Raw genomic sequence first — 21,510 nt, forward strand, 5'->3', positions numbered from 1 at the left:
CACTCCATTCCCCTTACAATAAAGGCCAACATTCTATTTGTCTTCCAAATTACTTGCTGTACCTGCATACTAACATTTTTTGTTTCATGTACGAGAACAACCAGATGCATTCTGCAGTCTCTCTCCATTTAAATAATATTTTGCTTTCTAGTCTTCCTACCAAAGTGGATAAACTCAAATTTTCCCACACTATACTCCATCTGCCAAATTTTTGCCCACTCATTTAACCTATCTATATCTCTTTTCAGACTCTTTGTGTCCTCCTCACAACTTACTTTCCCACCTATCTTTGTATCATCAGCAAAATTGGCTGCAATACACTCGGTACCTTCATCCAAGTCAATAATAGATTGCAAATAGGTGTTATTGTCAACCCGAAAAATGACCCATTTATCCCAACTCTGCTTTCTATTATAAACACAAAAACTGCTGGATAGGGAGTGGCACAGTGGTTAGCACCACAGCCGCACAACTCCAGCAACCCAGGTTCAGTTCTGGGTACTGCCTGTGTGGAGTTTGCAAGTTCTCCCTGTGACTGTCTGGGTTTCTGTCAGATGCTCTGGTTTCCTCCCATAGCCAAAGCCTTGCAGGTTGATAGGTAAATTGGCCATTGTAAATCACCCTAGTGTAGGTAGGAGAATGGTGGGGATGTGGTAGGGAATATGGGATTAATGTAGGATTAGTATAATATAACACTTGGTGGGCCAAAGAGCCTGTTTCAGTGTTGTATCACTCTATGACTCAGCAGATCTGGCAGCATCTGTGGAGAGAGAAAAAGGTTAACATTTCAGGCCATCCTTTATCTGTACTAATATATTAGTCCCAACACCATGAACTCTTGTGCAGCAACCTTTTACGTTGCACCTTATCAAATGCCTTTCGAAAATCCAAATGCACTACAAGTACATTGTCAAAGAACTAGATTAAATTTGTCGAACTAGTGTTCCTTCCTCTCCATTTTGCATCTGTTTATTTTAATGGGCGGAAAATCACGAGTTATCAAAACCAAAAGTCTCTCTTCCAGTCTGATTGTTACAAACAGACGAAATATAAGGTTATTCTACATGCAGTCTTACCCAAAGATTTGCAGACTGCATCTCTAAGAGACGCTGATAAATGTCAGTTTCGGGTCAGAAAAAGCAGCACAAAAGGACTAACTCAATTTCATACTTGAATTGTGATTTCTAACGTTACGTTTTCAATTTTTTTTGCGGGTAAGAGGAAGAAGTGAAAGTGAGAGTTGATATTCATCCAGCAGCCAGTTGGTTAATTGAGTCAATCCTTTCGAGCGCATGCGTTAGATTTACTCTGCCTGCAGCTTTGAGGGTGTTGTGACGTTGGTCAAATGGTGGGAAAAGGCGGGTAGTTCTTGTGTGGAGGAAAGAAGCACTGGGGTGAAGCTGTATTTTTTAAATATATTAAAAGTGAGAGGTAGTGGCGCTGGGAACACAGTTATTTGCAGCGTTGTGGTGAAGGGGCCGACCGTTCAGGGTCTTTCAGGAGGCGCTGGGGAAATCACTGGGCTTTGTCCCTGTGTGGGTTAAAAAAAACACTATATGTGTCTCGTGCTTTCCAAGTGCTCAGTGAAACCTGTTTGATAGAGGTAGTGTGCCGAGTTATCGGAATAACCCTGACCGTTCGATACGCGCGTGTTATTTTGTATCCTTTAACTGCAACATGTCCGCCTGCCTTGAATACACCAAGAGCAGAGACACTTGCATTGGGCCCTCACTGTGCAATGCTAAGTTTTATTTTTGATACAAAACCCCATTTATTTCGTGTTGTATCAATCAGCAATTAGGACTTGAAGTCAACTTGCCGTCTACCTTTTTAAAGCAAATGATTGAACTGTGACGAAGGAAAGCATGCGTCTCCACTTTGGCAACTGGATTTTGATTCTGGCGAACTGCATAAGTTTTTACACTCAAGCCTCAAAACTGAACATTCCTAAAGTTTTGCTCCCCTATGCTAGAAGTACAACGGTCAACTTTACACTAGAAGCTGCGGAAGGATGTTACAAATGGTAAGTGTGACTAAGCGATAATCATTTTTTTTTTGATGGAACGTGTTCACGATTTAGTCTTTTCGTTTTGATATCCCGCAACGAGGAAATTCAACAGTTACTGGTTGAATCGGTCTTTGAGTGCAGCCAGTTCCATTGAGTGCACGTGTGTAGTGGATGCTTTGCTTGAAGGTTATACGCCATTTCTTAGCACAGACCTATAGTTAATAAAGGATCCACTGAGTCTCGTTTTACTAACCGGATTGTATAAAATATGTACTGGTCAACCAATGAGCCGACTGTGTAAGTGTTCAGCCCAGTATGTATGAAATGGGTGTAAATTCTCATGATCTGCCATTCACGTGGACATGGCGCCTAACATGTAACCAGTTTGACAGCGTCTACAGGTTAATCTACTGTAATTTCAAAAGACCCATCCATATCTTAGCCTCGCTGCCCACCCCCGCCCGCCCGCTGTATTGAATGGCCTATAACCCACTTAATTTTGAAAATATAAAGTTTATGTATTTATCTATTTGCGTGGTACTATATTCACTGAAAAGTAAGCAGAGCCAAATGAGCAGATTGTATGGTTGTCATGCATTATTTTAAAACAGCATAACGACTATTTTGTTTATGATTTAATTGCTGTCTGACTTGGCCAAATACAAGAAAACATACAGAAACGAAGCCAAAGCTTGGCCGTTCAGGGGTGATGTCAGAAAGCACTTAATATAAAATCTGGAACTTTTTCTCCCACCCCACTCCCCAGTCTGAAGAAAAAGGTTATGTCTGGTGGTCAATTGAAAATCTCAACTGAGATTGATGGATTTTTGTTGTGCAATGGCATTAAGAGTAGTGGAACCGAGGTGAGGTAAATGGAGTTATGATGCAGATCAGCTATGATCTGATCTAATTGAATGTCAGAACAAGCATGAGGGGCTGAATGGCCTACTGCTATGTTTCTACCAAGGTAGAAAAACATAGAGGATGTTCTTGAAATTACTAGCCAATGATCTAATTAATATCACAAGTGTAAATAATGCATTGTGAGCCAGCAAAGGGGATGGAAATGTATATTAAATGCTTATGCTGATTGGCATCAGCGTGAAGTGCTTTTGCTCTGTACTGATGCTGCAGTTACTGTCATTGTAGGCCAAATCCACTATCAGTGCAAAGTTGCAATGATACTTCCTGGAAGAGGCAGTAGCTTGGGCCCAGATAACAAATTTTACACAAGTTTAGTGTCTGTGCAAAGCCTAAATAGGTTTCTACTGATCCTGGCCTTAAAGTGTAGTATAAATACATTGTTACAAATATGTCACTGAAGGGAGAGGGAATCACAGTTGGGACTAGATGCCAATGATTCATTAAGTGGAAAAAAAATTAAGATGAAGCAGAAATATTTTAAGATACCAGAAAATACATCTGAAGATTGCCAATAAGAAATCGGAGCAGGAGTAGGCCATTCAGCTCTTCGAGCCTGCTCCATCATTCAGTATGATCATGGCTGGTCTACTTCAACTCCCCTGTCTTGCACTATCCCCATATCTTTAATTCCCTTAGTACCCAAAAATCTCTCAATCTCTGTCTTCAGTATACTCAACTGCTGAGCATTTACAGCTCTCTGGGGTAGAGAATTCCAAAGATTCTCAGCCCTTGAAGAAATTTCTCCTCATCAGTCCTAAATGACCAACTCTTATTCTGAGACAGTGACCCCTAGTTCTGGACTCCCTAGCCATGAGAAATATCCTCTCAGCATCTTCTCTATCAAAGCCTTTAAGGGTTTTATATGTATTATATATCTGAAGAGGTATACCAAGAACCAGTTTTATTTTGGTATAAGTATTATTGCAAAGCAGCTTCTTTTAAACTCCGCCTTACCTGTATCTAGTGTGTGCTGTTTTTATTTCTTTTAAAATGTTAGGTTGTAGGGACCAGCATAAATTTGGAAACAGTAGCTTATGCCTATTAAGTTTCTGCTGGATTTGTCAGCACCTTTTCCTCACAGTCAAATCAAAACATTATACTATGTGGTCCCTCTCCTGTTTTTGCCTAGGTAACAAAATACAGCTGTAGGACACTGTGCCCCCAGAAATCCAAAACTTCTCTCCCTGTCTTAAAGGCACACTGTTTTATTCCAAGGAGAAAAATAATATAAGTCCGTGACACTGTGCAGGTAGAAAGACTATTGATGTTTTGTTTATATGGTACCATAGTATATTTTTAGGATGTCATAGAGAGATACAGCACTGAAACAGGCCCTTCGGCACCCGAGTCCATGCTGACCATCAACCACCCATTTATACTAATCCTACATTAATCCCATTCTTCCCTCTCACATCCCCCACCTTCCCTCAATTCTCCTACCACCTACCTACACTAGGGGCAATCTTTTACAATGGCCAATATACCGATCAACCCGCAAGTCTTTGGCATGTGGGAGGAAACCGGAGCACCCAGAGGAAACCCATGTGGTCACAGGGAGAACTTGCTAACTCCACACAGGCAGTACCCAGAACCAAATCTGGGTCACGTGAGCTGTGAGGCTGCGGTGCTAACCACTGTGCCACCCCAGAGTATTTCACCCCCAGTGAGTTAATTTTTGATGTATGGTCAACTTATATGGAGCAACATGGCTGTTAATTTGCACAGGACAAGAACCCTTAAAGAGTGAGATGAATAACCAGTTAATCTGTTCTTATTTTTGTTTGCAGCAGAGATGTTAGATGAGACAGTCACCTGACCAGGTACACTGCCTCAGTTTAATGTCTCAGCCACATGATATGGTAGTAGAGTTTCCACTTTGGGTGGAATCAGTGCAAATTGTGCTAGGTTTCCAAACTGAAGCTATAGTTCAAATTTCTGCTCAGACCTTGGTAAAGGCTGGCTACCCGACCCGAACCCGACGGGACCCGACAATGTGTCGGGGTCGGGTCGCACTTCCGGGTCTGGCATTCGGACTCTTGTCGGGTCAGGCTAGGTCGGACACGCTCTATCACCACCTCAGGTAAGTGACTCCAATGTTAACTTATTTTTTGGACATTAAAGGTGCTTTTGTGTGTTCCTTACCTGCACAAGCTTGAAATAACTAGGTGAAAAACAGAAGGTAGGTTAACTGAGGGTCGGATCGGGCGCGGGAAAAAATGGAAGGACTGATCGGGCCTTGGGGTCGGATGGGGTTCTGCCAGGCTCAGGTCGGGTCTCGTTTGCACACCCGAGCAGGCCTTTAGACCTTGATGCATAATCACAAATGTAAAATCTTTCGTGACCCAGTGCAATCAGGTTGTATTTTGGAACATAATTTTTGCCCTTGCATTAAAAAAATTCTGTAATCTGGGTGGCAACCTGGTGCAATTTTATTAACACAGTTGAAAATGGATTTATCACCACAATTAGGATTTTTTAGTCAGTGTTTAGTCCACTACCTGTGACTGACCCAATTTTAAATAATTGAAAATGACTTGGGAACTATACAGGACTATTTACTGGTATCAATGGTGTACAATAGTCAGTTCTTAGCAAATTACATTTAAAAAAAAATATTTTTAAGGGCCCATGCACCTAAAATTAATCTTTTTTTTTAAGAGCCTCCTTTAAAGACCCACAAACAGTTTCAATTAGTGGAAACTCAGCTCAGTGATTCATTCATCCTGGGCATGACTGATTTTCTGGACACGGCTGGCTTTCAATGTGATGTTTTAAAGTAGCACATAGGATTACAAACATATTGGTTTTCCGCAGGGTGCGACTTGCATGAGAAATTCCTTGATCTTTCTTTTGACCTGGTTTGGTCGATTCCAGGCAAATCTCGTGGAAAAACCAGCACAACCTAGCGGAAACTCTACACCACTATATCCAACAATGTAGTATTCTCTTAGAACCGCATTGAAGTTTAGCCTGGAATTTGTGCTCAAGTCTTGGGTTAAGACTTGAACCCACAACCTGCCAATGCTAGAGGAAAGAGTTCTATTGGGCTAAGCTGATTGTTAATATGAAGTTTAAATGTGATGGGCATACAGCTGTACTTGATTCTGTTCTCGCCTAGCTGCCAGGCTTTCAGCAAGGGTTGTTGGTACTGATTAGGAGAGGGAGCCCTGCATCCCTATTCCTTCCCTTCTCAAGAGCCAGGTGAATGGCAAGTGAATTTTTGTGTGGATAAATGTAGTGTTTTGCACATTGGGACATGTAATTTGTGTCAATGGGCAAAGAATTTAGGTGTTGGCATCCATTTGAAAGTATCCAGGTTATGGTTGTTAAACTTATTAACGATTAATGGAGTGCATCTCTGGGGTGTTTGATCATAATAGGAAACAGGCTGAAGTTGAAATAAGCCACTCTGAACTCAAATCGTTGGATGAGACCATTTTTGGAATATTTTAAGGTTCACTAGATTGGTTCCTGGGATGAGGGGGTTGTCCTATGAGAGGCTAAGTAAATTGGGCCTATATTCTCTTAGAGTTTAGAAGAATGAGAAGTGATTGCATTGAAACATACAAGATTCTAAAGGGGCTGGATAGGGTGGACATTATTTCTGCTAGTTGGGAAATCTAAAACATGGGTGCACAGTCTCAGGATAAGGGGCTGATCATTTTGGACTGAGATGAGGAGAAAGTACTTCACTCGCAGGCCTCTGTTCTGAATCTTTGGAATTCTATACCCTAGAGAGTTGTGGATGCTCCATCATTGAATACATTTAAGGCTGGGATAGACAAATGTCTGATCTCCCAGGGAGTCAAGGGATATGACGAGCGGGTGGGAAAGTGGAGTTGAAGCCTGAGATCAGCCATGATCATTTTAAGTGGCGGAGCAGGCTCGATGGGCCATGTGGTCTACTACTATTTCTTGTGTTCTTGTGGAGAGGGTGTGAAGGAGGACTAGAATGAATCTGAAGAGAAGATCTCGGAACTCAACATAGTTTTACAGAAGTTTAGTTTAGTTTACAGCACTGAAACAGGCCCTTCGGCCCACTGAGTCTGTGCCGACCATCAACCACCCATTTATACTAATGCTACACTAATCCCATATTCCTACCACATCCCCACCTGTCCCTATATTTCCCTACCACCTACCTACACTAGGGGCAATTGCTAATGGCCAATTTACCTATCAACCTGCAAGTCTTTGGCATGTGGGAGGAAACCGGAACACCCGGAGGAAACCCACGCAAACACGGAGAACTTGCAAACTCCACACAGGCAGGACCCAGAATTGAACCCGGGTCGCTGGAGCTGTGAGGCTGCGGTGCTAACCACTGCGCCACTGTGCTGCCCCATAAAGTTGTGATCCAGGTCTTTAAATCACTGAGAAATGTGAGTGATGTAAAAAAAAAAGACTAATTCGGATTGAACACAGAACTAGAAGACACGCATACAAAATTGGTAACGATTCATAAGATTAGATAAGCAGTGGGAGTGGTTAATGCTTTGCTGAATTCACTTTATTTAAAAAAAATGATAAATTATATCTGAAAATCCAAGATGATTTGGTGGACTAACCCTTTCTAGAAATTGTCAGTTCCTCAAAGTATTCTATTGGATTGGTGAAACAATATTTATTGATCAACAAGAACTGCCCTGATGGCCATTACAGAGACGCGGCTACAAGGAAACCAAAGCTGGGACCTGAGTATCCAAGGGTACGTACATTCAGGAAGGACAGGACGCTGGGAAAGGTGGTGGGGTAGCTCTGTTAATTAAAAGGGGCATGAGAACTGTAGTGAGAGATGACCTTGATTCTAAAGATCAAGACGTAGAATCAGTTTGGGTGGAACTAAGAAACAGCAAGGGGCAGAAAACATTGGTGGGAGTTGTTTATAGGCCACCAAACAGCAGTGCTGATGTAAATCACACTATAAATTGACAATATTGAAAATGCTGGTCCCTTTAATTCAACAGGACTCACTTAGTGTTGATAGAGAGCAGGTGATTGCTCATTATAGTTTTGTATTTAAGGGCTGGGTTTTTGCCCAGTGGGAGAGTTGCCTCTGGACAGAGTTAGTCCAGAAGGAAAGAGTGGGAACTGATGTTTGGACTGAACTATAAAATGTCAATAAAACAGTTTTGGATCAGGGACTGTCTTTTGCTTCCTTGTTTTGGTGACTGAACATCTGCCTGTTTAACATGGTAGCAGAGGATTAACTTCGATCTCTTCAGGTGGGAATATAAGAAAAACAGTTTCTTTCCCTAACCAAAGCAAGGCTTCTGGTGGCTTTCGGGGTGAAATGGCTGAATCATGCTGCAGGCTCTCGAACTATGATTACCGGCTGATCTTTTTGGAATTGGAACCATATGAACAATGCAAGAATGAAGTGGAAATGTGGACTCTGGTCACTTCCCTAACCAAGAGGAAGTGCGGTATGGCCTTGGCTTTGTCTTTACCAGGAAAAAGCAAGATTAGAAATAAAGTATTTTCAGAACTGAGCATTACTGACTTGGATACTGAAGAGGGATTGCCAATTCTAATACAATTTATGGACAAGATTTACAAAAAAGATGATTTGTTGGAAGCCTATGAGGCATGGTCGATTTTTGATTAATTTAAGATGGGCAATCAGTCCATGGAAGAATATGTCATGGAATTTGAGAGGTTATATAACAGACTAAAAAAATTCAGTCTAGAAATTCCTGAGTCTGTGCTTGCATTCAAATTGTTAGCTTGTGCACAAATCTCTCATATAGATAAACTTGGTTTTGACAGGGGTTCAACTCCAATGGTAAAAATTCTCTTTTTGAGCAAATGACTGCAGTCCTAAAGAAATTTTTGGGAAAACCATCATTTCCAGCTACCTTCATGTCACAAATTGGAAACTCTGCAGTGATACAGATAATGGAGGACTCCATGATTACTGGCTCTCAAAATCGATGGGGGCCTAGTCACGGGTGCTTGTACAGAGAGGGAGTTGCTGGAAGACCTTTTGAAGTGGGTCGCATTTATGATGGATCTATGAATCAAAACAGAAGGCAAGGTTGGGATGATAACTGAAGGCAAATGAATCCGAGATGCGTGGGGAGTGGTTAATTGTTTTCGGTGTGAGGCTAAGTATCGCTATGCAAGGAATTGTCCTAGAACCAGGAATCGAGTATTTGAAGTGACTCATGAGACGGACGGTATCATTGGTGACTGAAAACTTGAGTCAGGCCATGAGCATTTTGGTTGCCAATTCATTCAGTTGTGCAATATTCGATAGTGGTTGTACCTCAATTGTGTGTGGAGTCGATTGGCTGAACTGTTACTTGGAATCCCTTGACAAGGTAAATAGAAGTAAAGTTAGAGAATATGAAAGTGCTACTTGCTTTAGGTTTGGAGACGATAATATGTTAACGTCTTTAAAGAGAGTGGTCCTCCCGTGTGAAATAGCAGAAATGCATCATTTCATCAGCACTGATGTGGTCCAGAGTGACACACCGCTGTTGATGAGTAAATCTTCGATTGAAAAAAGCGAGGATGAGGTTGGACATGGAGAAAGCGTGTGCCTCCGGTAAAGCGGATCAGGACATTATTGTATTCTGTTGAGGCAACCGAGTGTTTCTCGCCGAGAAGTTCAAGAAGTGGGGCGGCACAGTGGCGCAGTGGTTAGAACCGCAGCCTCACAGCTCCAGCGACCCAGGTTCAATTCTGGGTACTGCCTGTGTGGAGTTTGCAAGTTCTCCCTGTGTCTGCGTGGGTTTCCTCCGGGTGCTCTGGTTTCCTCCCACATGCCAAAGACTTGCAGGTTGATAGGTAAATTGGCCATTATAAATTGCCCCTAGTATAGGTAGGTGGTAGGGAAATATAGGGACAAGTGAGGATGTGGTAGGAATATGGAATTAGTGTAGGATTAGTATAAATGGGTGGTTGATGGTCGGCACAGACTCGGTGGGCTGAAGGACCTGTTTCAGTGCTGTATAACTAAACTAAACTAAGTATTATTGACGTCTGGAGACAAGAGCCTGGCTAACGAGGATTATCTGGAAGTTGCACAGACAATTTGCCCATCCTTCATCGCAGAAGTTAAAACTACTACTAAAGGATGCCAGGGTTGTGGATAAAGAATACGACTGTCTTGTTGAATACATCATATCTCAATGTACATATGTATTAAATAGCGGAAGACACTGCCGCGCCCACTTGTGAGTGTCCCATTAGCTCGGGAATTTAATAAAGTGTGGGACGGAGGTCATGGTGTTTATCTGTTGCATTTTGTCGATTATGGCAACTAGGTTCAGCATATCTACGGTAATAAACAATAAGGAAAAACGGACAATAGTGGATAAAGTTATGGAAAACTGGGTTGGTACAGGTCTTGGAACGCCGGCAAAATTTCTGACCGATAACGGAGGGGAATTCGTAAATGACAAGTTTAGGGACATGTGTGAGAATTTAAATATTGTAATTATGAACTCTGCTGTAGAAAGTCCATTCAGCAATGGATTGTGAGAGAGAAATCATGGGATAATCAATGACATGTTACACAAAATACTGGCGGATAAACCGAACTGTAAGCTACAAACGGCTCTGGCATGGGTAGTACATGCAAAAAATTCTTTACGAATGGTGGCCGGGTATAGCCCATACTAATTGGTATACGGCTGTAATCTAACATTGCCTTCCATACTATGACGATCCTGCGGCCCTGTAGGGAACGACTATTGGCTCTACTTTCTGTGCTCACCTAAATGTGCTACATGCTGGCAGGAGAGCGTTTATTCAAGCTGAAGCATCAGAAAAAATTCGGAAAGCATTAAGACATCGCAAAAGATGGTCTGGGGAAGACTTTAGTTCTGGAGATCTTGTTTATTATGAGAGAAGGGCATAGGGAATGGAACGGTCCAGGAAAAGTTATCGGACGTCACGGGAAAATTTTAGGAATACAACATGGGAATCAAACCATAAAAGCCCATTGTTTGCAGGTACTAGGAACGCGTTATGAATTTTCGAACACCAAGAACAAGAGGAGGTGATGATCATGAGGCACAAAGTACATTGCATACCCATGCATGCTGCGATTTTGAGCCAGAGGGGCTGAGAGATCAAGAAATATATACTGATACTTGTACTGTTCGGGAAGAACAAAAAGAAGCCATCTCATCCAGGGATCAGTTGCCCAAAGTAGGTTCCCGGGTGGTGTACCAGCCAGCTGGGTCCAATAACTGGAGGGAGGCTACAATAATTGGACAAGCAGAGAAGTCTACAGGAAAATACAAAAAAAAGGTTAAATGTCCAAGAAGAGGGACATGAAGTGAAGGCCATGGATTGGCAAACAGGAGTTCAAGAATGGAGAACGAGAAAACGTAGCTCGGGTTCAGATAGTTCAGGAGATGCGTTTGGGAGGAGAGAAAAGTCACGTACAGTTGAAAGGACCTCTAGTAGACATTTTGATGGGTAGTCCAGAGAGAGCTCGACGTGAGAGAGGTGACAGTGTAGCCTAGATAGACCTTCTCTGGATAAGGTCAGAAGCAGAAGTCCCCGTGATCGCGAAGTGTTCGTAGCCGCTAATAGCAAAAGCAACTATGAAAGTATGAGGGGCAGATTGGCTATGGTGGATTGGTAAAATATGTTAAAAGGTATGATGGTAGACGGGCATTGGCTAACATTTTCAAGAACTAATACATTGTTTACAACAAAAATACATTCCTTTAATGCAAAAAAACAAAGTGAGGAAAGTGTTCCAACTGTGGCTAACAAAAGAAATCAAGGATTGTATTAGAGCAAAGGAAGAGACATATAAAGTTGCCCAAAAAAAGTAAGCCTGAGGATTGGGAGCATTTTAGAATTTTGCAAAGGACCAAGAAAAAAAATTAATAAAGGGAAAATAGAATGAGAGTAAACTAGCGAGAAACATAAAAATGGACTGTAAAAGCATCTATAGGTATGTTGAGGAAAATATTAGCAAAAACAAATGTGTGTCCATTATAAGTGGAGTCAAGAGAACATAAAATGGGTGAAAAAGGAAATGGCAGAGAAACTAAAATATTTTATGTTCATCTTGATGGGGGAAAATACGAGAAACCTCCCAGAAATAATGGAGAATCAAGGGACTAGTGTAAATGAGGAACTGCATGATATTCGTTAATAAAAGAGTACCAGAGACATTAATGGGACTTAAAGTAGATAAATACCTGGACCTTATGATCAACATCCCAAAATTTTGAAAGAGGTGACTGTAGAGGTAGTAGATTGGTGGTCATCTATAGCCCCTAAAATGGTTCCTGCAGAACGGAAGATGGCAATTGTAACCCCACTATTTAAGAAAGATGGGAAACAGAAAATGGGGAACTACAAACCTGTTAGTCTAACATAAGTCATTGGGAAAATGCTAGAATCGATAATAAAGGATGTAATAATGGGAACGTAGAAAATAATGGTAGGATTGGGCAGAGTCAACATGGATCTAAGAAGGGAAATCATGTTTAACAAACCTGTTGGAGTTTTTTGAGGATGTAACTAGCAGAATAGCTGAAGGGGAACTGATGGATGTGATATATTTAGATTTTCAGAAAGCTTTTGATAAGGTCCCACACGAGGTTAGTAAACAAAATTAGAGCACATGGGATTGGGGGGATTATATGGCATGGGCTGAGAACTGGTTAACGAACAGAAAACAGAGTAGGAATAAATGGGTCATTCTCAGTTTGGCAGGCTGTGATTAGTGGGGTACTGCAAGGATCTGTGCTTGGGCTCCAGCTATTCACAATTTATATCAATGATTTGGGGATTAAATGTAATATTTCCAAGTTTGCAGATAAAACAAAACAAAGTAGAAGTGTGAGTTATGAGGAGGATGCAAAGATGCTTCAAGGGGATATGGAAAGACTAGGCAAGTAGATAAAAAATTGGCAGATGGAACACAATGTGGAGAAATGAGATTATCCACTTTGGTAGGAAAAACAGAAATGTGGAATATTTCTTAAATGGTGAGAAGCTGGGAAATGTTGAAATTTAAAGGGACTTGGGTGTCCTTGTTCATGAGTTACTGAAAGCTAACAGGCAGGTACAGCATGCAGTTAAGAAGGCAAATGGTATGTTGGCCTTTATTACAAGAGTATTTGAGTCTAGGAGTAGAGATGTCTTACAGCAATTATATAGAGCCTTGGTGAGACCGCACCTGGAGTATTGTGTGCAGTTTTGGTCTCTTTACCTAAGGAAATATATACTTGCCATAGAGGGAGTGCAACAAAGGTTCACCAGACTAATTCCTAGTTGCCCAATAAGGAAAAATTAAATAGACTGGGCCTTTATTCTCTGTAGTTCAGCAGAATGAGAATCTCATTCAAACTTACAAAATTCTTACAGGGCTCGACGGGGTAGATGCAGGAAGGATGTTTCCCCTAGAGTCTAGAACCAGGGGACACAGTCTCAGATTAAGGGGCAGGCCATTTAGGACAGAGATGAGGAGGAATTTCTTCACTCGGAGGTTGGTGAATCTTTGGAGTTCTCTGCTCCAGAGGGCTGTGGAGGCTCAGTTGTTGAGTATGTTCAAGACTGATTTCAAGAGATTTCTACATAGTAAAAACATAAGGGATATGGGGATCGTGTGGAAAAATGGTGTTGAAGTAGAAGATCAGCCATGGTTTCATTGAATGGTGGAGCAGGCTCGAAAGGCTGAATGGCCTACTCCTGCTCCTATTGCTTTTGTTCTTGTGGTTCCGTTGGTAGATTGGCAAAGCTGTAGTCCTCTAGAGAAAAGATTGAGAGGCAATTTGATACAGGTATTCAAAATCTTGGGTCTGGACAGAGTAGATAGGGAGAAACTGTTCCCATTGGCAGAAGGGTCGAGAACCAGAGCACACCAATTTAAGGTGATTGGTAAAAGAACCAGAGGTGACATGAGCAAAGATATTTTTACATGGAAAGCAGTTAGGATCTGGAATGCACTGCCTGAAAGTGTGGTGGAAGCAGGTTCAATTGTAGCTTTCAAAAGAGAATTGGATAATTATCTAAAGAGAAAATTTATAGGACAACAGGGAAAAGGCAGGGAAGTGGGATTAGCTGAGTTGCATTTACAGAGAGCCAGTACAGACATGGGCCAAATGGCCTCCTGTGCTGTAACAACTCTGATTCTGTTACTTCTCGTTCCACGTCCATTCTCAATCATTCATTCATTTATCATTTCGGCTGTGTTCATCCACTGTAGGATGTTGCCCTCCTTATGCCTTTTCCATTTATTTCTATCCCCTACTGATCACACCCGTGTGGTTCCTATGTATGATGTGTCATTCTCTATACATGAGGCCTATTTGGGAAATTAACCTCAATGCTTTGTTTCCTTTTTTTGCTTTGCTTTGAAATAAATTAAGAGTTACAGGATCTTTACAAGATAAAAAAAACAATGAAATTTAAATGTTAGACATTCTGATAATTATCACGTTGAAAGTGAAAATATGTGCACAGATCATCAGGCCAGTATACCACAATTTTGCATTTATACACAGCTTAAATGGTCTACAACTGTGAATTACTGTCTTTGAACACATAATCTGTACATCTTCTATTTTAATTATGTCTATGTGTGCTTAGATCAGTAATAGATGTCAGTGTGGATGAGAACTAATTACGTGCTTTCAATTCATCGGGGAGAACATTTTTGGAAGAATTGACTAATGTGGCTTCAAGTTTGTAGAAAAATGATCTACAGTTGCTTACTGACAATTTAATGAGATGGCTATTGTAAACAACAATGCCTGAAGTCTACAGCTGATTTATAAAGAATACTTACCTTGCTCTATGGCAGCGAGGTCTGGACAACGTATGTCAGCCAAGAGCGACGTCTCTGTTCATTCCATTTTTGCTGCTTCCGGAGAATACTTGGCATCAGGTGGCAGGACCGTATCTCCAACACAGAAGTCCTCGAGGCGGCCAACATCCCCAGCTTGTGCACACTACTGAGTCAGCGGCGCTTGAGATGGCTTGGCCATGTGAGCCGCATGGAAGATGGCAGGATCCCCAAAGACACATTGTACAGCGAGCTCGTCACTGGTATCAGACCCACCGGCCGTCCATGTCTCCGCTTTAAAGACGTCTGCAAACGCGACATGAAATCCTGTGACATTGATCACAAGTCGTGGGAGTCGGTTGCCAGCGTTCGCCAGAGCTGGCGGGTAGCCATAAAGACGGGGCTAAAATGTGGCGAGTCGAAGAGACTTAGTAATTGGCAGGAAAAAAGACAGAGGCGCAAGGGGAGAGCCAACTGCGCAACAGCCCCAACAAACAAATTTCTCTGCAGCACCTGTGGAAGAGCCTGTCACTCCAGAATTGGCCTTTATAGCCACTCCAGGCGCTGCTTCACAAACCACTGACCACCTCCAGGCGCGTATCCATTGTCTCTCGAGATAAGGAGGCCAAAGGAGACTTAATACAGCACCTTCAATTCTACTAAATTCACTATCATTTTGGTTTGCATTTTGCTCCAATATGTTAATATAATTCATACAAAATATTTCATTAGGTAAAACAGACACTTTGTGGTTCAAGGCCAGACTGAAGGTAGTGTGCCAGCTCCTTCCAAGGTTGCATCTGAGATTGAAGGGAATGAAGATGGGGGACAGTACCAGCGATGTGAGACATAAAATGATTTTTGTAGCAATAAAGGTGTCAAAGGCAAAGTAAAGGAACAATTCAGCAGATTGACAATAGCAGAAATATTACTGAGGGAATTGGGAGTTTGAGTGTGAATTATGGAAGAAAACGGACAATTTTTTTCCAACGTTGGTTGGTAGTCATGTTATTGAAGTTGGAGGAATAGGAAATGTGAAGGAATATGGGTAAGAGTAATGAAATAATCAGGGAGCCTGTTGCATGGAGCCATGGACATGGTTCTTAATGAATACTTTGCATCTGTTTTCATGAAAGAGGGGGATGATTCAAACATTGTAGTTTAGGAGGAGGAGTATGAAATATTGGATGGGATAAACATAGTGAGGTGGTTTTTTTATTTTTTAATGGGATATGAGCGTCACTGGCAAGGCCAGCATTTGTTGCCCATCCCTAATTGCCCTTGAGAGGCATCTTTGAAAGTAGATAAATTGCCATACATGGATGAAATGTATCCCAGGCTGTTGAGAAGCAAGCAAGGAAGGAAATGGAGAAGGCTGTGACTACAATCCTCTCTGGCTGCAGGCATGGTGCCGGAGGGTTGGAAGACTGCTAACCTTGTACTAATGTTTAAAATGGGAGGAAGGAATCGACTAAGTAGATGCAGGCCAGTCAGCCTAACCTTGGTCGTGGGAAAATTATTGGAAAAATTTCTGAGGGACAGTATAAATAGTCACTGAGAAAGGCATGGATTAATCAACGATGGCCAGTATTTGGTTGCTGAGGGAAGGTCACATCTGACTAACCTGATTAAATTTTTTGGAGGATCGATGAGGGTAGCGCATTTCATGTAGTCTGCATGGATTTTTGCCGGGCTTTTGATACGGTCACACATGACAGACTGGGCAGTAAATTGAAAGCCATGGATTGGCTCAGTGGCAGGAAGCAAATAGTAATGGTCAAATGCTTTTGTAACTGGAAGCTAGTTTCAAATGAGGTTCCGTAAATCTCCGTACTAGATCTGTTTTTGTGGTATACATAGATTGATTTGGACTTGGGCATGATTTAAAAAGTTTGCAAAGTTACAAAAATTGACCCTATGGTTGGTAGTAAGGAAGATATCAATGAACTTGTGAGATGGGCAGAAAAGTGGTAAATAGAATTCAATGTGGAGAAATGTGGTGTAATGCATTTCAGGAGGGTGAACAAGGCAAGGGAATGCACAATAACTAGTAGGATACTGAATATAGAGGAATGGAGGGATCTTAGAGTGCATGTCCACAGATCCATGAAGGTAGCAGGACAGGTAGATAAGATGGTTGAGGCATACTGGATACTTCCCTTTATTTACCAAGGTATAGATTATAAGAACTGGGAGGTTATGCTAGAACTGTATAAAACACTTATTAGAGTGCAGCTAGAGTACTGTGAACAGTTCTGGTCACCATATTGTAGGAAGGATGTGTTCATACGGGAGAGGTTGCAGAGTAGATTTACAAGGATGTTCACAGGAATGGAGAATTTTAGGTATGAGGAAAGATTGGTTTGGTTTCTTTGGGACAGAGATGGCTGAGGAGAGATTTAAGTATGATGCATAAAATTGAGAGGCCTTGTTATGCAGGCCCCCATCTGCCAAGAATGAGGCACGTTGGTTTCATCCTATGAACATTGATTTTGAACTGTTGCTGGAGCAAGGAAATAACTTGAACAGTTCAGCCGTGGCTGGAAAAAACATTTGCATACTAACAGATGGTGCTTGTGTAGACAAAGGACCATTCCCTGACACATTCAACCCACAATGGATGTTGATCACCAGACAGTAAGGGGGTGGGGAGGCACATTCCAGGATCTCCTGGGATGATGCAATCCACAGGGGCCAGGGCTAGTTGGGCCAGCTGGTCACATGACTAACTGGCTGTTCCAGGGTTTTTTGAATTAGCCACAGAGTTTGAACTGGGAAAGACTGTTTGCTCCTGGACTGAAGATCTCTCCTGTCTGCTCTCATCTCTTTCTCCCAAGCCTCTGAATCCACTGAAGACACATGAATGCCAAGAGGAAAGTCTCCTACAGCGAACAAGGTTTAAGAAGAATACTGGGCCCCAACAAAAAGCAAGATCTTCCTACAATCAAGGACTCCACAGTGAGCTCGAAGAACCGTAACAAAGTCTTCAGATATTGCCTCCAACTGTTCCACTTTATTTTTCTTCTCTTTTCTGTCTCTACATGTGTGTATCGCATATGCATGCTCGCGTGGGCAGTTCGTGTATCCGTAGGCGTTAAACAAATTAGAGTTTAAGTTTAATAAATTTCACCTTTTCTTCTTTAAACCTAAGCGAACCTGTTTGTGCTGGTTTCTTTGCCTTATACTCACTGGAAAGCAGTGAACAAGAATTCACCAAGGGGGAGCTAAAAGCACAGTGTTAAAAGTTAAACTCTGTTACGGCAAGATGGTGATGGCTGAGAGGGAGCCCGAGACACTTTTCTCACCCGGTCGTAACAGGCCCAGATAGAGTGGCTAGGAAGGATGTAGCAGATAGGTCAGTAACCAGGGGGCACAGATTGGATTTTTGTTTTCACTTGAGTGTGATGGGGATCTGGAACTCACTGTCTTGAAGTGTAGTAGAGGCAGAAACCCTCATTACATTTAAAAAGTACTTGGATATGCAGTTGAAATATAACCTGCAGGTCTACTGGGCAAGAGCTAGAAAGTGGAATTTGGCTGGATAGCTGTTTTTTGGTCGGCAGAGACAGGGTTGAATGGTCGCCTTCTGTACTGTAAATTTTCTATGCTTTTGATGACCAGCATTTCACAAGTCTAGAGGCCAGAGGTATGATGAAATAAAGTAGGTGGCCATGAGTGAGTTTTTGTGAAGAGGAAGAATGAGGGAGGCTAAAATAAGAGAAGTCTGAGGATGTGAGGCTGAGGAAGCTTAGGAGGAGGTTGTTGTGCTTGAGTAAACTAGTCATATCCCATAATGGATATTGTAAAGAATACCACCGGAGGCCATAGGCTCAAATCCTCCTTCAATGAGCCTGAAACAGTAGTGAGATGAGGCTGAGGAGCAGTGTTAAGTTGGGAAGGAGTCAAAGGGCTCATGGTGCTAGTGAAAAGGGATATAGCTGAATGAGGTGAAGAGAAGAGAGTTGAGCAGGACTGGGAAGGAATCAAAAAAAAGAAAGTGGCAAGAGGCAGCTGGGGTCCAACTCAATCATTCATCTGTACAGATTCTTCAAATACAATAGTGACTACACTTCAAAAGTATTTCCTTGGCTGTAAAGCACTTTAGCGACATCCTGAGTACATGTAGGGCATTATGTAAATGCAGGCTTTTTTTTTTACTGAAGTGAAGAATATAAGGCTACCAATTATTGAGTGCGTTTTGTGATCATTTTAATAATTAAAACAGAGTAGGGATTATAGGTAGTTACTTGTACTGACAAAAAAGGGGAGGTGGTATTCCATAAGGATTGGCACTGGGGCCACTTTGCTATTTGCATGAACGATTTGGACCTGTGAATCAGATGTACAAATTTCAGAATTTGTAGTACGGCACCAAATTGGAAAGTGTACTTAATACAAGGGAGGGCTGCGATAAACTAGAGGAAGACCTTAAACATGCAGAATAGGGTTGAATTAGCAAATGAACTTCAATATAGCTGAATGTGAGGTGGTACATTTTGGTAGGAAGAACAAAGAAGCTGCATACTGCTTGGAAAATGTGTCCAAATGGGCTCAAGGAGCAGAGGGATCTCGTGACTCATGCTGCAGGTTAATAAGGCCATTAAGAAAGAAACAAAGCACTAGGATTCATTTCTAGAACGAGAATGGAAAAGTAGAAGTTATGTTAAACTTATATTGAACCTTGGTTAGACCACACTTGGAGTACTATGAACAGTTCTATCCTCATGTTAGAAAAAGGATACAGAGGCATTGGAGAAGCTACAGAAAAATATACTGAGATGTTACCAGAACTGAGAATTAATATTTATCTGGAAAGATTGAACATGCTGGAGCTCTCTTTTTAGAAAAGAGAAGACTGAGGGGAGACCTGATAGAGGTCTTCAAGATTATGATCAGGTTTGCTAGAATAGATGTAGAAAAGATAGTTCTATTTGTGGGGGAAACCAGAAGTCGGGGCCATAATTGTAAGATAGTCACTAATATATCCAGTAAGTAATTGAGGAAAAACTTCTTTACGTAGAGAGTGGTTAGAATGTGGAACTCATTACCACGAAGAGTAGTTGAGGCAACTAACGTGGATGCAATTGGAGGGGCAAAACATGAGGGAGAAAGGAATAGAAGGATATGTTGATGGATTAGATGAACAGTGGGAGGAGACTCATGTGGAGCATAAACACCAGCATGGATCTTTTGGGCTGAATGCCATCTTACTGTGCTGCAAATGTTATGTAATACTATGCAATAATATTGGAATTGTAATGCTAGCTATTCAGACCGAATGGAAAGAACCCAGACCATCGCTATATCCTTCTTTCAAGGTCAAATCTTTATGGACATGAAATAATTTCTCCTTCCTGCACAACCTCGTGCCACCCTCCACAACCCTTTGTTGTGGTGGGACAAAATGTAATGTTTCAAAAATCTCAACAGCAAAGAAAACAAGAGGTCATTACCAACAAGATAATGAGTAAACCAAAGGTATTGTTTTCACAGTGAGTGAAGCATTAAATTATAATCTATGGGAGGGGAATGAATAATTAAGGAAAAATTATTGAGCTTTTTATTAATAGCTGTTACTGTTTCTGTTAAGCATACAGCTGTAGAAAATGTGTTTGGTTTCTGGTTCTGCCCGACATCAATCACAAGCCTTGACTTCAATCAGAAAAATAATTCTTGCTTTCAACGCTACTTTCTAATCAGTCAATATGCCACATGCTTTTTAGGCTCTTTGTTATGCATTCTTCTCACTAGAGGTTTTGGGTGTGGAAATTTCCCTGACTAACCAGCAAAAGATTTCAACCAGAGTAAATTGGATAACTACTTTTCTCCATTCAAAATTATTTGCTTTATCTGCTTGCAGGTTCAGTTCTTGGGTGAAGATGTATATAGATGGACAAAATTATGCAATCTCAACCTGAAGTTATGTTCTAAATTGGTGGTGCTATTTCTGTTATTTCTAATGGCAGTTTAATAATTATAATACAGAAGAAAAGTTTAATCATGATTTGTTTCTTGTAGGTGGTCAACAAGACCAGAGGTTGCGAGTATTGAACCCATAAGCCCAAATGATCGACAGTGTTCGCAAAGAGCAGTTGTTTTGGCACACGCATCCCAACCAGCTCGCCTCACCAGTATTATTTTTGCTGAAGAAATAGGTATGGTATTTCTGCGTCTATTCTGAAAGCTAAAATTTATACAATTGTATAAAACAAAGTTGCATTTTTTTTTTTAATTGCTTAAGATTTATGTCAGTGAATACACCTCGGCTATGCTCAGCTATAGAAACTGAGTTTGAAAATCTGTTAATACGCAACAAATTTTACAAATACATTCTGTTTTGTAGTTGTAAATTTTCTCATTTTTGTTTACCCATTACAATCCCAATGCTAGCAGGTGCGTGAGTAGGTGGCTGGCTTTCAAGCTGCTCGGAGTTTCTGTGTAACGAAATAAGCAGTTGTCTTGGAGCTGTCCAGGGTAACGTGTCCTTCTGCCTTCCCAGTATTTTGCTTTTATTTTAGTGTTTAATTCGCTGCCACTTCTCCTCAGGAATGCCTGCCTTGAAGTTCTGCTCTTCTCTCCGACAGGATTTCCATTTGTCTTTCTTATCTTGTTTTCTATTTCCCTCCAGTTCTGATGAAAGGTTACAGACCTGAAATGTTAACTCTGCTTCTCTGTTCACAGATGCTGAGCATTTCCAGCACTTTCTGTTTTTATAACATGTCCTTTATCTGTTTCTGCCTCTCAATGCCTTCTCTTGAAAGGAGAGTTGAGAATTTAAAATTTGTTACACCTATTACTGGTGTGTGCCAATGCT

The 21,510-nt window shown here is 41.4% G+C and overlaps 1 protein-coding gene across 1 annotated transcript in view; it reads left to right on the top strand.

Moving 5' to 3' along the window:
• The first annotated feature begins 1,302 nt into the window (after positions 1-1,302).
• The window catches only part of nup210 (nucleoporin 210), a 122,769-nt gene continuing 102,561 nt past the window's right edge, over positions 1,303-21,510 (top strand). Inside the window, exons 1-2 of the mRNA XM_068051797.1 lie at positions 1,303-2,023; positions 20,715-20,851. Of these exons, the coding sequence (XP_067907898.1) occupies positions 1,866-2,023; positions 20,715-20,851 (295 nt within the window). The 5' untranslated portion in view covers positions 1,303-1,865. The remainder of the gene's footprint in view (positions 2,024-20,714; positions 20,852-21,510) is intronic.

Source organism: Heterodontus francisci, chromosome 19 (assembly GCF_036365525.1).
Source record: "Heterodontus francisci isolate sHetFra1 chromosome 19, sHetFra1.hap1, whole genome shotgun sequence".
Classification (NCBI taxonomy): Eukaryota; Metazoa; Chordata; class Chondrichthyes; order Heterodontiformes; family Heterodontidae; genus Heterodontus; species Heterodontus francisci.